The 15,120-nt window shown below is 44.3% G+C and overlaps 2 protein-coding genes across 2 annotated transcripts in view; one reads left to right on the top strand and one right to left on the bottom strand.

Annotated features, from left to right (window-relative positions):
* The window catches only part of KIAA1217 (KIAA1217 ortholog), a 638,036-nt gene extending 630,678 nt beyond the window's left edge, over positions 1-7,358 (bottom strand). The window contains exon 1 of the mRNA XM_036880951.2: positions 7,081-7,358. The gene's annotated coding sequence lies outside the window, so the exon portion shown is untranslated. The remainder of the gene's footprint in view (positions 1-7,080) is intronic.
* Positions 1-13,490, top strand: part of LOC118910112 (uncharacterized) — a 92,713-nt gene extending 79,223 nt beyond the window's left edge. Inside the window, exons 2-6 of the mRNA XM_057499354.1 lie at positions 5,896-6,034; positions 6,370-6,635; positions 6,948-7,659; positions 8,506-8,781; positions 13,168-13,490. Coding sequence (XP_057355337.1) covers positions 5,896-6,034; positions 6,370-6,635; positions 6,948-7,659; positions 8,506-8,616 — 1,228 coding nt within the window. The 3' untranslated portion in view covers positions 8,617-8,781; positions 13,168-13,490. The remainder of the gene's footprint in view (positions 1-5,895; positions 6,035-6,369; positions 6,636-6,947; positions 7,660-8,505; positions 8,782-13,167) is intronic.
* Positions 13,491-15,120: the final 1,630 nt, after the last annotated feature.

The raw sequence follows: 15,120 nt of genomic DNA, 5'->3' as shown, positions 1-15,120 counted from the left end.
CATATCGTATGACTCCATTTAGATGAAATGTCCAGAACAGGCAAGTCCCTAGAGATGGCAAATAGGTTAGTGGTTCCAGGAGCTGGCAGGGCTGGCAGGTAGAGAATGGCCACTGACTGCTGGTATGCACATTTCTTTTAGGGGAGACAGAAATGTTCTAAAATTAGATTGTGGTGATCAGTGCATAACCCTGTAATACACTAAAAAGAAATTTGAACTGTATACTTTAAATGCATGCATTTTATAAAATGTGAATTATATCTCAATAAAGCTATTTTAAAAAAAGAGGGAAGAAAAAAGATTCTCTGAGCCATGCTTTTCCTTATTCACCACTGAGATCACTGTCCTCAGGGTTCTTACCTCTTCCCAGCCCACCTCCCAGAAGACTCCTTTTTCCAACAGAGACCCAACCCTGGGTCCTACCATGAAATGTTCACAGCAACCTCACTCAGTCTGGACTTCTCTGAAAAAAAATTAAATTTTACATATATATGAAATTTATATCCTATATATTTTTTTTAAATTAAAAATTCCAAAATTTTCAGAAATTTGAATTTCCAAAGATCTACACTGATCATCTTTTCCAGGGGTCAGGAAAGTAAGCCCCACAGGCCCAATCTAACCCTGGGCCAGTTTTTGTTTCGGTACTGCCCTTTAGTTAAAAATAGCTTTTACATTTTCAAAGAGTTACTTAAAAAAAAACCACAAAAACCAAATGTGGACTGCAAAGTCTAAATATTTATTTACTATCTGGACCTTTATAGAACAAATTTGCTGACTGCCAGATCTATATTTTTTTTCTATGAATCACTGAGAAAAAAAGGCAAGGGAGGGTGAGTAGGAGAGGGAGAGCAGAATAGGAAAACTTAAACCCTTTCTTTTGTATCAATGTTCCCAATAAAAAGAAAAGAACAAGCTTCCTTTTCCCAAAGAAGCCAGCTTGTCCAGATTCATGAGACCTGATTGTTAAATTTTCAAGAATTTTGCAAGGCAGTTGACATCACACTGAAATCGGCTGTAGAAATATTTACAACACAAAAATCAGCAAACAGTACAAATCAGGGCATTTCCCTCCTCCAGCGATCCAGCACATCTCCAAATGAAAACCTTCTGAAAATATTCACAGCTCTCTACTTTCCAGAAATCAGAGGCTAGGGATGAAGCTTTGAAGTCTGCATTTGGTCCACAGGGAATGTGTAGAAGGAATAACATGGTGTCATGAAAAGCTAGAAATGGACAAAGAAATACATAAGGCAATGTTTGGGGTCCTCCAAAGAAAAGAAACCTCAGAGTCTCACAGTAATTGTCTCTCACCACCTCTCCCCTTGTCCCTATTTTTCTGGGACACCCATTCTATGCCTGAGTGACCACCAGGAGAGTCTCCAGTCCCAGGACACTGCTGTGAGGGCCCAGCCCATTGCCAGGCCCGTAGCAGATGAAAACAAGCCCCTAGCTTTAACCAAGGCAATGAGTTGCTAAGAGGGTAGATCTTAAATGGTCTCCCAACAAAAAAGGGCAACTACATGATGTGATGCAGTTGTCAGCTAATGCTATGGTGATAATTACTTCCAGTAAATAAGCATATCAAATCAACACGTTGTGCCGTAAACGTGCGCAATGTAAATTATATCTCAATAAAGCTGGGGTGGGAAGGCAATAGAAGGGAAGATTTCCTGATCACCGCTAGAGGGGAGGCAGGTCCCACTTCACATAAAGGTGCTGGAAGGACCAGGACCCTGAGGGTTAGGCAGAGGATGACGGCAAGAGGAAGGACAGACTGTAGGGTGACTGTAGGATGGAGGGAAGGAAATAGAGAGGACAGGATAATTGTTTTGTGTTTTCTACAAAGGGATACTAGATGCCATCAGAACTCTCAGGGAGTTTTCAACAAGCTAAGACCGTGTCCCCTGTGCAGGATGGGGTCACAGCGGAGGCCTCAGGGTGGGGCCCTAGGACAGCAGCCCATCCCCTCCAAAACCAGGAGTGACACTGACAGTAACCCTGAGATTGGTTTTGCAAGAGTCTTAATTCTCAACGACGCCTACATATTTAATGCTTGTTATGCATCCTATTTACTTATTTATGCTTTATTAATTTAACATGAGTTTATAAACTTGTTCCTAACAGCTGGTAAATAAAGGAGATTCAATATTGTCTATTTAGTAGAATGGTTTTATGTAATAGATAATATATAAGTATATATTCTCCTGTTCTGGAATAAACTGGTAAGAAGTCAAGGGAGGGATTACTTGCAAAAAATGCCAAACTAGATCTTCATAGTGTCACATTATGGAAACTAGGATTTTATTAATTAGAAATTAATACTCATATTCCCATATGAAAAATCAACCTCTCATACCACTTTTTTCATGTTCAGCCATGAATTAAATAGGCTTTTCCCAAGGCAGCTAGGAACATAAATTCCACATATAATATCATTTCTATGAGAAAAACAATTTCCAAATAACCTGCTTATGGAAGACATTCAGAACAAAATGTGTTTCTCAACTAAGCAAAAAAATTATGTGTACACCACATGGAAAACTAAAGTCACCCCCTCTTTCTTATCATTGTATGATAGTTTGGTTTCCATGCTGGAGTACATATTCTCTCACCCAACACACACACCGGTGTCTCCTGCAGTTCTCTGGCTGAAACTCTGACAGTTATATGGAAATGGATTTCTCACGACTGTACTTCAAGGTGGCCAGCCCCATTTTTGCTGCAGTAGTAACTTTCCCTGGCAGAAAACCTACTTTAAGCTAACGTAAATTGGCCAAGGTCATCAAGAGTGCTAGGAACAGAACTGGTAACCTACAAGTACTAAACCCAAGGCTCTCTTTCTCTTTCTAGAGCAAAAAAATGGGCACCACAGAACACTTTTCTCTGTTACAGCAAAACGATTATGAATGCTGAGGATTGAAAAGACTATCTGTTGAGTCAACTTGTGAAGTGCGACTGCTCTGAGCTAGTAGCTATAGTTTAGTATGGTAATTTATTAGAAATGTAATATAGGTTATTCAACTTTAACACATAGGCCCAGTATCTGCTCAAAACATCCTGGTAGAAGCATCAAAAAAATCCTACCAGTTCAACCAACAGTGCATTTAAACAGATCCAATGAGAGGCAACCAATGAGAATAGTCATGTTAAGACAAGGAGGAAGCAAACCCAGCAGCAAGAGACAGGAGGAGCTGAAAACCTGATCTCTCAATTCCTCTCATATTCCTGTTCTTAGTCCAGACTTGGCTAGGTGATTCCATTGAGAAATAATGTCCCAGAAACAGCTTTGTCTCCCAGTTTGGCCCTGATCTCCACTTCTGACTCCTTGAGTACCCCTCTTCCTGGCCTCCCACTGCCACGGCCATTGAAGAAACACAATGGGATCCCTTAGGGGAAGAAGACCCCTGCCCCATTCAAGGAGCTCTTGCATGGACAGTGCGATGGAATGCCCGCTTCTCACCCTGAGGATGGAGCTTACAGCAGCACCCTTCCAGATGTCTCAGGTCAGAAGGCGTTTCATGGAAAGAATTAGGCCAATTCTGGGATAATTGCATTTATTTCCTAATTATTTCTAGCAGCAGATGTAAACAACCATTCGGATCCTTCAAGGTCATTTCCAAAAATAACAGCTAAGGATCCTGGAAGAATTCTGCCTCTGACCACACTCCTGGCCAAAAGGAGGGACGAAAAGGCCAGGAGACCAGAGATGATACCATAATAACATCTTACACTAATTAAGCATATACTGTGCACCAGGTGCACAGAGTAGAACAGACATGAGTAAAATATGTGGTATTTATAGTCACAACAGTTAAGAGGGAAATAAGTGCAGGAAAGGGGCTTAAAAAGTTACAGGGATATAATCTTAAATTGGATAACCCAGAGAGGCCTCACTGAGAAGGGGTACTGTAGAAAAGATTGGGAGGGAGTAAGAAGTGCGTCAAGCAGGTTTCTGGGGAAAAGCATTCCAGACAAAAGGTAGAACAAGTTCATAGTTGCTTAGGAGGGAGCATATGTGGTGTGTTGTAGGAACAGGAAGTATATCAGTGTGGTGAAAGCACACTGACGGGGGGAAAATAGGAGAAGTCAGAAGGGGCTTCATAGTGTTGAGCCTGATAAGTTAACTAAGTTAATTTTAAGGACTTTTTCTCTTACTCTAAGAGAGATGGGAAGATGTGTAAGCAGAGGAATAGGATGAGCTCACTTACAAGGCAGTAGTGTTGCTCTGGCTGTGTGACCTAGACTTTGGGATGGAGCAAGGATGGAAGCAGAGAGAGAAGTTGGGAGGGCACTGCAAAAATACAGGGCAGAAATGGTAGGGGCTCTAGGCTGGTGACACGAGATGGAGTGAGAACTGGTCAGATTTGGACTGTATCTTGAAGGCATAGCTGCAGGATTTCTGAACACACTAAACCCTGGCTGTGAGAGAAAGAAGTCAAGGACTACTCCAAGTTTTTTGACCCAAGCAGTCAAGAAAATGGAGCTGCCACTTGCTGAGAAGAGGAAATAAGAAAACAGGTTTTAGAAGGAGCCTATCAGAGTCTCTGTCCAAAAAGTGATGTTGATAAAGGGAGTAGCCTTTTTGATTTAGAATCTTTAGAAGATACGGCTCTCGTATTTAGATTTCCAATTCTACCTAAGCAATTACTCGATCATTATTGCTCATTCACTATGTATTCACTCATGCACAATTCATTCATTCATTCAACAAACATTTACTTAGTGTCCATTATGTGAACAGTGTGCAATAAACAAGAAATACTTGGTTCTTTTCCTTATAATACTTATTTACAATCTAGAGAGGAAACAATAAACAAATAATTATGCAAATACATCTATACCTATATATACATATATATTTAATAACCTACAAACAAAACAAGACAAAATGTGTTAATAAATAGAGAAGTGTTGGAGAACTTAAGTAACTTGCCCATGGTTGCATAGCTGGAAAGGGACAGGGTTGGAAAATAAACATAAATTGTCTTCCTCCAGAGCCCACATGTTTAAGATTACATTTTTCCATTACATTTTTCCATTATGTTTCTCACCAACCTGTTCTACTGTCCTAGATGCATCCAAATCACCATATTATCAACATATTCACCTGAGCATGGCATTATGACCTCCATATGGAAAACTAACAGAGACCCTGCTCTAAAAATCTAGATATCCACAGAGATGCATGCATTTCATAGATAGGGAACTGAGTTGGGTGCTATTAATTTCCACTGCATAAAAATGGAAAATAAAACTTGTTTGTTAAAGAATATACACTTTCAAACGTTTCTGAACCCTATCTTCTTTCTCTCCTGCCCTCTCCAACCCTTTTATATCTTCCTCTTCCAGCTCATTCTTTCTTCTTTACATATTCCCCAAGTACAGTATGACAGCATCTTTCTTTGAGACACTCCCCACTGTGAATAATTCATCCATTTATTTAACAGACCTTATTGATGACCTACTATGTGCCTAATACAGCGTTGGCTTCTGGTCAAGAAAGATTAATTATAGTGTCCATGTCTTCAGGGAAGATGGAGTCTTAGCAGATGATGGGCCCCACAGTCAGTGAGCTGTAGGTGTGGTAAAAAAAAAAAAAAAGCAGGTAATACCTGCCCTTTCCTGTAGCATGTTTTTTTTTTTCCATCCTCTTTCTAGAACACTTTTCTTACAGACTATAAGCTCCTTGAGTACTGGGACCACACATCAATCATTTCTATTGCTCCAGCAGCTAACACAATGCCTGGCACATATTGGGCCTCATAAACTGTTTCACATGATTAAGTGAATGAATCTGAGTAAATGAAATTGGGTAATCAGTATGCATCATGAGTGACTTAAAAAAAGCAACAACAACGGGATTTAATTAACTATCTCCCTCTTCTCCCAAAGTGTACCCTTGGTACCAGAAGCTGAGTGGGATAGCGGTTTCCTAGGCACAGACAGTCCTACTGGGAAAAAGATGCCTTCATTGCCTTTCCGGAAAAATCGCATCACATTTAATAGAAAATTCCCTGAGAACCCACTCCAGGTGAGAAGAGGGTGGACCATCTGGCCCACGCCTCCCTCGCCTGCCCTCTGCGGGACTCTGCTCTTAGGAGGAGCGCAGGTGCTATGAACTTTTTTTCCCCCATTAAAAGTTCAGTCAGTTAAAGTATAAAACCTCCTTTAGGAGTCCGGTTAAAGAGGTAGGAGCCAAAAAGCTGAGCGCTCCGCGAAAACAAGTGAGCAAAAAGCCGATGGTCTCTTGAGCAAACGCGGTCTCACCCGGCTCCTGCGTTGCAGGGAACAGCCTGAAGACCCAGGGGACCCGCGGCGGCAAGGGAAGGGAGGTCTGCAGGGAGGCCTGCCACCACTTCCTGTCAGCCTGCTCCCCGTTGCGCTGTCGCCCTCAAAGAGGCCGCCCGATTGCAAGAAGTAGCCACCAAAGGTGGCTGCAAAGGAGCCCAAGAGCAACTACCCACCCGAAGAGTCACACCTGCGCCACCCTGGAATGCTGCCTCCTCTGCCGAGGCTGGAGCTTCTCCGAGGACCCCGCCTCCCACTCCGAACCCTGGGCCTGGACTTCCAGCGTCCCTCACCCTCCAGTGTCACTGCCTCCGGCCAGCCTCTCGCCGGCTTCTTGTCCCCAGGTCTTCCAGCATTCGGAAGGGCGAGCTCTCTGCGCAGCCCTGAGTAGGAGGCCACGCAACATCCTAGTCGCACCGGTTTCCAACCTCTAACAAGCCCCTGGCTCGCCACTCCAGGGGGGAACGCCAAGGTCACCAGAAGTGTGACTACCTCTACCTTCACGTTCCCCCAATTCCCACCTTTCTGCGATTCCCAGGGTCGGGTTCCTTTCGCGTCCCTCACTCCCGCTGGGGGTCTCCTCCTTAGGCACCCCCTTACCCCATCAGGTGCCCTCCCTGCCTTTGCCCTCCCGGTCCTTTTTCCCTCTGGTAAAGCTCGCTTTCTCTTCCGGGCGAGGCTCTCTCCTGTCTGCCCTCGGTAGCCTCAGAGAAGGAGGGGAGCAGAAATGCCTCCCACTCGCTCAAGGGAAGCGGCGGGGATATCGACGCAAACTTCTGCTGCACTTACTTCGGGCCGAGGCTGCCTCCCCCTCGCCTCCGTTGCTCTCCCACGGGCAGCTGCTCCGCGGCAACCTGGAGCCACCGCGCTCGCATTCCCCACACCGGCGCAGCCGCGAAATGGCAGGACTGGGGTCTCTGCCGGCTGGCGCGCCCAGGGCCGGGGTCCCGGGGTCGAGGTCCGGCCACCGCGCTGGTCAGGGAGCTGAGCAGAGCTCGCCTCCAACAGCCAAGAGACGCTGCGCACCGCGCCGTGCGCCCTGCTCCTGCGCTGGGTCGCTTCTGTCCGAGTTGCAGTTTCAGTGCGTGCCAGGACTGCAGCACCCTCTCCGCCCTCCCCCGGAAACGACTTTCAATTCACCTGCAGGCTCGCGATGCTCCCCCGGGCGGACGGCGTAGCGGCGGGTGCAGAGGAGAGGGAGGAGCGCGCGAGCGGCGGCGGCCCGAGTGCGCCTCCCGCTTCCCAGACGGGGAGCTCGCAGCGCGCTCCAGCCGCTCTCCTCGGGACTGCAGTCCTGACGTCACCCCACCCCCACCCCGCGGAGGAGCGGCGCCGAGGGTGGGGTGCAGCGAGCGAGGACACGCGAGTGTGAGCGGGAGAGTGAGCGCCGGTGTGTGCACGCGCGCGTGTGCCTCGCGAGGCTGAGGACTGGTTGGAACCGCAGCTGGATCCCACGACGAGCCAGAAACCGAGCTCCCTGCAAACCGGCGCCGAGGGGCCGCCGTGAACAGCCGGGGGCGCTCGCTTCCAGGCCGGGGCGGGGACGCTACGGACACTGAGTTTGGACGCGGCCAAAGGAAAAGGATGAACGCCATAGAGACCGTGGGAGAGGGGGAGCTGGGCGCTCATTCTCTTCCCCCGAAGTTAGAGGATGCACTGGGTGCCTTTTAAAAGCTGCATGTTGAGGTTTAGGAGGAAGAGGGGAGGAAAACGTGCGGGAGGGTTGGTTTTCACGCTCCTGTAGGAAGGAGGCGGGATGGGGTGGGGATGGGGAGCTCTCAGGATCCTCTTGGCCTCCACTCCCGCCACGAAGTCCTGGGCGGGAGCCGGGTTCGATGCGCTGAGGGCTCCTCGCGCCACCTCAGGGCAGACACCCAGCCCGCTGCGCTGTGTACTGAGAAGCGGCCGCAAAGGGACCAGTGGGGCTGGGACTTTCCCACCTAATTACCCGCCGCGCGCGAACCTGGCGTTTCCGCCAGCAGCTGGGCGAATGCACCCTGAACCAGAGAAGGGTTCAAGGCCGAGGCAGGACTCTAGATGCGCCGTAACCTACCTACCCCTTCGCTTCTCGGTCTGGGGCCACCCTGGTTAGAACTCTGAGAAGAGTCCCTTGAGATCATCAGGGTGAGGCCCCAGTTTGAGGTTTTGCCACACTTGCAGGACCTCACTCTCAAATGGGACCTAAGTAGCCACCCAACTTTCCTCTTTCTCAAGGTACCGAGGGAAGGTGGACAAAAACACAGATTTTCTGTGGATGCATCAGATGAAGGGTCTTTAAGAGGTTCAAGGATGGCTGAAGATTGTACCTGGAGCTTTGTCCCTTAGCAGCCACCCGGCTGTCTTTGGGGCAGAGTGAGCTGCTGGGGTGCCTTCGGAGCTCTGCACCCCGCCACGGTGCTGAACCTGGAGCGCCCCCTCCGCCTCCTGGCCGGAGCAAATGCCCGATGCGCTCTCGCGTCGCGGGACAGGCTGTCAGCAGCGAGACAGCAGGTACGCACTGCAGTGACCACCAGAGCAGCTAGCAGTTTTGCCCCAGTGGCATAATAGTGGTTTTTAACATCAAGAGTCTCACCTCCTGAATCCAGAGCACTGTGTGATGACCGAGATGCTATCTCATTCATTAAAATACTTCTTTAAAATGGAAGGGTGGGGAGGGGGAAGTAAACAGAATAGGAGAAAAAGATCCCCTGTCCACAATAACACTTTTTAACTTCAGCTTAATAAAAGCAGGGTCAGTAGAAAGTTTCACTGCAGTCCTGAATCTCATATGGAAGCTTTGTTAAGAAGTTTGGGATTTGGGTCTACTGCCTTAGGTTTAATAATCTTAGAAACTCTCACATTTGAAAATTAGAGTAGCTAATTGGCAATGTTATGTATATCCTTAGTGAAGGGTTGGATTTAACAAATAAACAGAATAACTAAAATAAAGGTACAGCATGTTCCTAATTAGAACACAACAAGGACATTTCAGAGAAGGACAGAGGGAGTATCAGCTTCCGGGTCTTCTTGCAACCATCCTATTTTTTACCATGAATTTTAAAACACCCTGTCATTGTGAAGGAATTACATAATAGGTCCTAGTTATACATATTTCAGAAACAGCGATTCCTCAGTAGGAATCACTGGTTCCCGAAAATGTTAATTCAGATTAACAGTGTGGGAAGAAGTAAGTCATTGACAAAGGAATGGTTTGAAAACAAGATTGTGGAGTGGCAGCTATGCTGGTACATATGAACCTTATAAGTTGTATCACAATATTGCTTCCATGTGTTCAATGTCAACAGCGAGTTAGCATGCAGTATTAACAGATATGACAGGCTCAAGGACAGAGCCTCTGTAATGACTATTTGAAGTGGCAGGCCTACACAATCCTTCCTTGATTGACTATTGTATTCTGTTCACACCCCCAGTATAACTTTTTTACACATTCTAATCTGATTGGTTGTTTGCCTGTCTCCCTTCTAAATTTATAAAATTTATAATCTCCTCCAGGGCAGGAATTTTATCTTTTTTTCCACTAGACCCAACACAGTGCCTGTAAATGGCAGGCACTTACTAAATTATGTTGATTGGATTCATGTGTTTTAAAGAATATAAAATAAGTGCATTTTAAAAACTGTTTTAAACTGACTCATGGCATCTTACATTACTCAGACAAAAATGTATTCAGTATTTATTTGTTTATTTATATTTATTAATATAAGAAATGAAAAGGAGAGAGGAGCAAAATCAGTTCTCAAAAAGATAACTGTTGATGACTGAATGGAAGTTTAAGTTGTCCCTGGAACATCACTTGCTGCTCTTATCATCCTATAAGAGTTTTCCTCTTTTTCAACTGACATTTACATGTTTTAAAACTTTGGCATTTGGAACCCAGAAGCACTGTCCAAAGTACATTGCAAATATTTTTCTGTTGTTCAGAATGCAGTATCTCATTTAAGTTGAATGTATGCATTTATGATAAATTAAGAAACCCTGTTAGTGCAACTTGCCCTTGACTTTGCCCTGATCATTGTGAGGACAGGTCACCTAGGCCCAGGCACTGCCAATATGCCCCAACACACTGCAGGCCAATGCTGTGTGACTGCGCTCTCCAACACAGGACACCTACTGCCAGATAGTTCAATTATCAGGCACATTTCAGAGAACGAGTGGAAAATTAGCTACACACACACACACACAATCACGCACACCAATTCATAGCTACCATAGAGCCAGAACATCAAGTTTATAATGAAGAAAGAGCTCTGTTGGGAGTAAAAGGAAGGGGGTGTCAGGGAGAGGGCACTATTTTATTATAACAGTGGCTTTTCATCATACATTCAATAGCCATTAAAGCCTCTAACCAAACCCTCTAGCAAATACATGTTGACAAAACTATGAAGACTCATAATTCTATCCTTCCAGAAGCTATCTCCTGAGCAAAACAATCTTCTGCAACAAAAAAAAAGAAAAGAAAGGAAAGGCGAAAATAAGGATAAAACTTATCTCACATAGGACTTATCTAAAAACCAGTTAACATACATATCTTGTATATAATATATATGTGTATGTGTATGCACATACATACATATCACTTATAGATTATGCTCAGAATGATTTTAATAAATCTGTCCAATTATGTAGCTGTATTTTTAGAGAAACATTTTAAAAGAGCCCAAAGAGCTCATGATAAAGAAAACAAAAGATTTTTAGCACTTGTTTTCAGAATATAGTAAATTTGGTATAAAACACTGGAATTTTACTGCCACTTCTCCAGGACTTGGGTTTGTTCTTAATATTTTATGCTCCATGATATATTAATAGCTTTGTATTTGAACTGTGTGCATAGTGCCCTCTAATCCTGTAGAGTTAACTCCAAAGACAAAATCTAAGTGGTTGATTTGTTTTAAGAAGTTAAAGTTCTTAACTGAGAAATTCAAGTTTCAAAAGTGTGAACCAAAACAAGTAGTTGGCATAATATATTTATAGATAGTACTATTAGGTATTAGCAATAACTTTGCTAATGAAAATCAGATTTGGTTAGTGTTATTATATTTTAAAATAGTAAATCATTTTGCTTATGCATGTATTCATATGTTGTAATTCATCCCCCCTAGATTCTCAAATAGGACTTAAAACAAATAATTCTCTGAATCTGCTTTTTCATGAACTGTGGAGTATTCAACCTAAATGGACTGTATTGACACCAAAGAACAATTTTGTCATGTTTTGAAACCTCATGAGCAACAGTGTAGAGACAGGTTGTTGTTTTATGTGTCAAATTTTGGGGAAGCCTCCCTCAGGTTTTAGGGGTTTTTATAAGGGATACATCTATGTACAGATTTGTTTATATGTAAAAACAATGCTGCTAGTCAGTTTTCAGTTTTCCCATGACTGATATGAAGTCAAGAAAAGCCCTAGCCAAGAGAAGAGATTTAGAAGGTCAAGTACCTCTCAGACTTGTTTCCTGCCCTCCAAGCGCCTACAGTCTGGTGCCTTTGCTCTTTCACTTCTTTCCTTGTGAACTCCCCAGGAGTTGTGCTTTATGATCGAGAGATCCAGACACCTAATCCAAGTAAAGGAAGACTAAATTTCTGGGAGCCAACTAAAGCTCTAGAAAATACTTTTAAGTGGATTTAATGACAGTACTGGAGTCTCCCCGAATTGTATGGGGCAACTTCAACCTAAAACTACAAGACCACTTGCTTTTATCCTTCAGCCCTTCAAAAACACTTATTTCTTGAATCCCATTTTGTTTGATCATCCTCCATTTATGCACCAAGTAGCAATTAGAACTTAGATTCCTCTGGGCAGAGCCCTTGTCTGCTTATGTGTTTATAAAGCATTACATACACTTACTGCACTCGATAAATAATAATAACAGTAATCACCCTCTATACAAAATTAGAATGTTAGCATATTCAACAAGTCTAGTATGCTGATTTGCTTTAGTGCTTCATAATTATCTCATGAAACTAGTGGTATAATGGGCACTACATTATACAATCTTCCAAAAATATGTTACTATATATTCTGGCAGAGAGATGCACCTGTGGTTTTCCTCCACCCACCTCTAAGATACAGAAATGGCAGGGTGATACTTAAGTGGTATTCATGTTGCAAACTATTCCAAAGAATCTCCTTTTCAGCCTTTTCTGCCCCAAAAGCCAGCCAGCATTAAGCATGGTTAAGATATTATGGATTCTAAGGTAGTTACTTGAACAAGAAGATGAGAATGTATAATTTGCCCCACCTAAAGAACAGCATGAGAATTATAGATTGCCATCACTTATTGCAGGCAAGGCAGGGCACAGGAGCATTTATATAAGCTTTAACCATAGGTAACTACCAGTGGCCACCATTGGAAGCTTGTTGAGCTTTCATTGTCTCGTCAAACAACAATGGAATATGATTAGCCTTGACTTTGTTGTAAACACAGTGAAGTGCCTCTCCTTTTCAAACTCAGAGGAAAGAGCAAAGAAACTGCTGAAAACGCAGTCGACAGATACCTCTGGGTTTGTAATGAGCAACACCGCTGATCTCCTGCAGCAAACTTGCCAGGCTGAGGTAATTAAGTTAGTACTGCAGCTGAAATCATTAAGCAGACAGGTTCCATGCCCAAAATACCCATGCCATTTGAAAATATATAGTGGTGAAAGAGCAGTACTACATAAAACTGAAAACCTCACACCATTTTACTACCTAAGAAGAGAGAGCTCCCTGCCTTCCTTGCTTTTTGCCCAAGGGTTTTCTTCTAATGCAGCAATGTTATTTTAATGTGCCAGAATGGAAACCTTGCAGTCAAAAATTCCAGTGTCTCAGGCTGTATTTTTAGTCTTCTGAATTAATTGAATATAGCACCATATAGTAAAAATCTCTTTCATGCTCTTGCAGAAATACCTAAGGCATAGTTCCCAGAAAGAACTACGGGCTGGCCACAGAGCTGAGACACTGCAAAGGGGCCAGATCTGCACTCCACAACCCTGGCTTTCCAGTTCTTTCCAGCAGAGGAAACCCATTGATTTTTACAATATATGAGGCTGCGCTTGGGAAATGTTATCATTTGAAATATTGTGCCACCCACCAAAATAATCATTAGGTGTGTATGTCTTCACTTGCTGCTACCTAAAAAAAAAAATCTGTCTTTACCTAATCTTCAGATTTGTATGTAAAAGATCATGGTACATGAGAAATGTAAGTCAAAATGCCTTCCAGAGCATTCCCATTAAAATGATAGAAGAACTATACAGTTATTCTACCTGTTCTCTAGTGACTTCTTCTGAAGTTTTAAGCCATATATTTTAGTTAAAACCCATCAGAAGATATATGCTACTCAGTGCTGGGCAGGCAAAAATATATATCAAAGGAGAAATATTTATAGTGGCAATGGATGCGTGGGGTTCCCAATAAAAGGGACATGTTCCAGCTTGAGTTTCAGCTTGCATCCCAGACAGCTACTTATAAGGTGGGTGTTATCAGTCAGGGCTCAGGATAGGAAACAAATTACTCTGGATATTCTAAGAAAGCAGTGATTCAATGTCTGGAGTTAGTTGATCACAAAAATCACTGGAAGATCTGGAGGAAAAAGTTCTGACCAAAAACCTGAGCTTCCAGAAATTGACATGCAAAAAAATACAGAACTGAGCTCCCAGGCCAGCCATGACCTCCGAGGCTGCCACTGGAGCTGGGAGTTTGAAGATACGCCCCATCTCTGCACACTGCTGCAGCTGTTTCTGGACATTCAGAAGGCAGGAGACTGCCGATGCAGAGAAATTTTAATTTTTGTAACCTCTGGCCACAGAAAGAGCCAAAGCTAGGAGGAAGGGGGCGCCTGTGTCACTTCTGCCATCTAAATCACGTGTAAATGTATCTAATTAGGGAGTCCCACCTTGAATCCTCAACCTTAGATAAAGGAACTGTGGGAAATGATGCTTGTCACGTTCCAGCCTCTCCAACTCTGGGGATGGATGGTGATCATGTGAGTCAGTGAACAGTCCCAAATACAGGTAGCCAAGACAGAACTTCATTTGACACTCATCGGGGAGAGGAGGGGTTTAATAAAACTAGATGGTAGCAAAGAGGCAGTGATCTTGAGAACCATAAATGTCAATCATTCGATGACTATCTTATCCTTGTCGCCTTGTGTCAGCAACTTAGGGAAAAAGTTCTCATAAAAGCGAATGAGCCATTTCACAGAAACCTCTCCAAGTCCCTAAGCAAACAAACAGTCCTGCTTAGAGACTCATTAATGGGTTATGCCCATGTCGGGGAGGGACTCATCCTTCAAATATACACAGCAGACATAGAAAAGAGCATGAGATCGTGGCAAAAGACAGTATCAGCAATGCCCACGTGGCAGAACAGCAGGCCTGACACACAGGCCAGCCAAGAGACCTGCACATCACTGGGACGTGGCTCCAGTGCCAGCAGTGGGGCACTGCTCCAGTCATCAGTCCCAAGACCAGACAGCGAGAGAAGAGGAGAAACCATACGCTCTCCAAGGCAGCTGAGATAGCTGTTCAGGAAGGAATCCTGCAGAGGTTCAGAGGTTATTTGGATGCGTGGGAGCAAGGGGCTAAAAGGCCAGGTAGTAGGTGATTGACTAGGACAACAGCCAAACTGAAAGTACCAATCAAGCCTTTCCTCACTAACTGTGACAGTGTAAGCAAGAGGCAAACCAGCTGCCAGCTGCCCAGTGTTCCAGTTTTCCCCAGGGAATGGTACTGGGCAAGAGTTGGGGGATCAGTGGAGATTGCGGGGCAGTGCTGAGATGCTCTTGCTGCTGAGTAGCCCTAGACAAGAGGCTTCTGCCTTTTTTTATGGGCCCCAAGGTGTAGAGAGGGTGGG

Source organism: Manis pentadactyla, chromosome 3 (genome assembly GCF_030020395.1).
Source record: "Manis pentadactyla isolate mManPen7 chromosome 3, mManPen7.hap1, whole genome shotgun sequence".
NCBI lineage: Eukaryota > Metazoa > Chordata > Mammalia > Pholidota > Manidae > Manis > Manis pentadactyla.
Note: the sequence above shows the minus strand (reverse complement) of the source record. Positions and strands in the feature narration are given on the sequence as shown.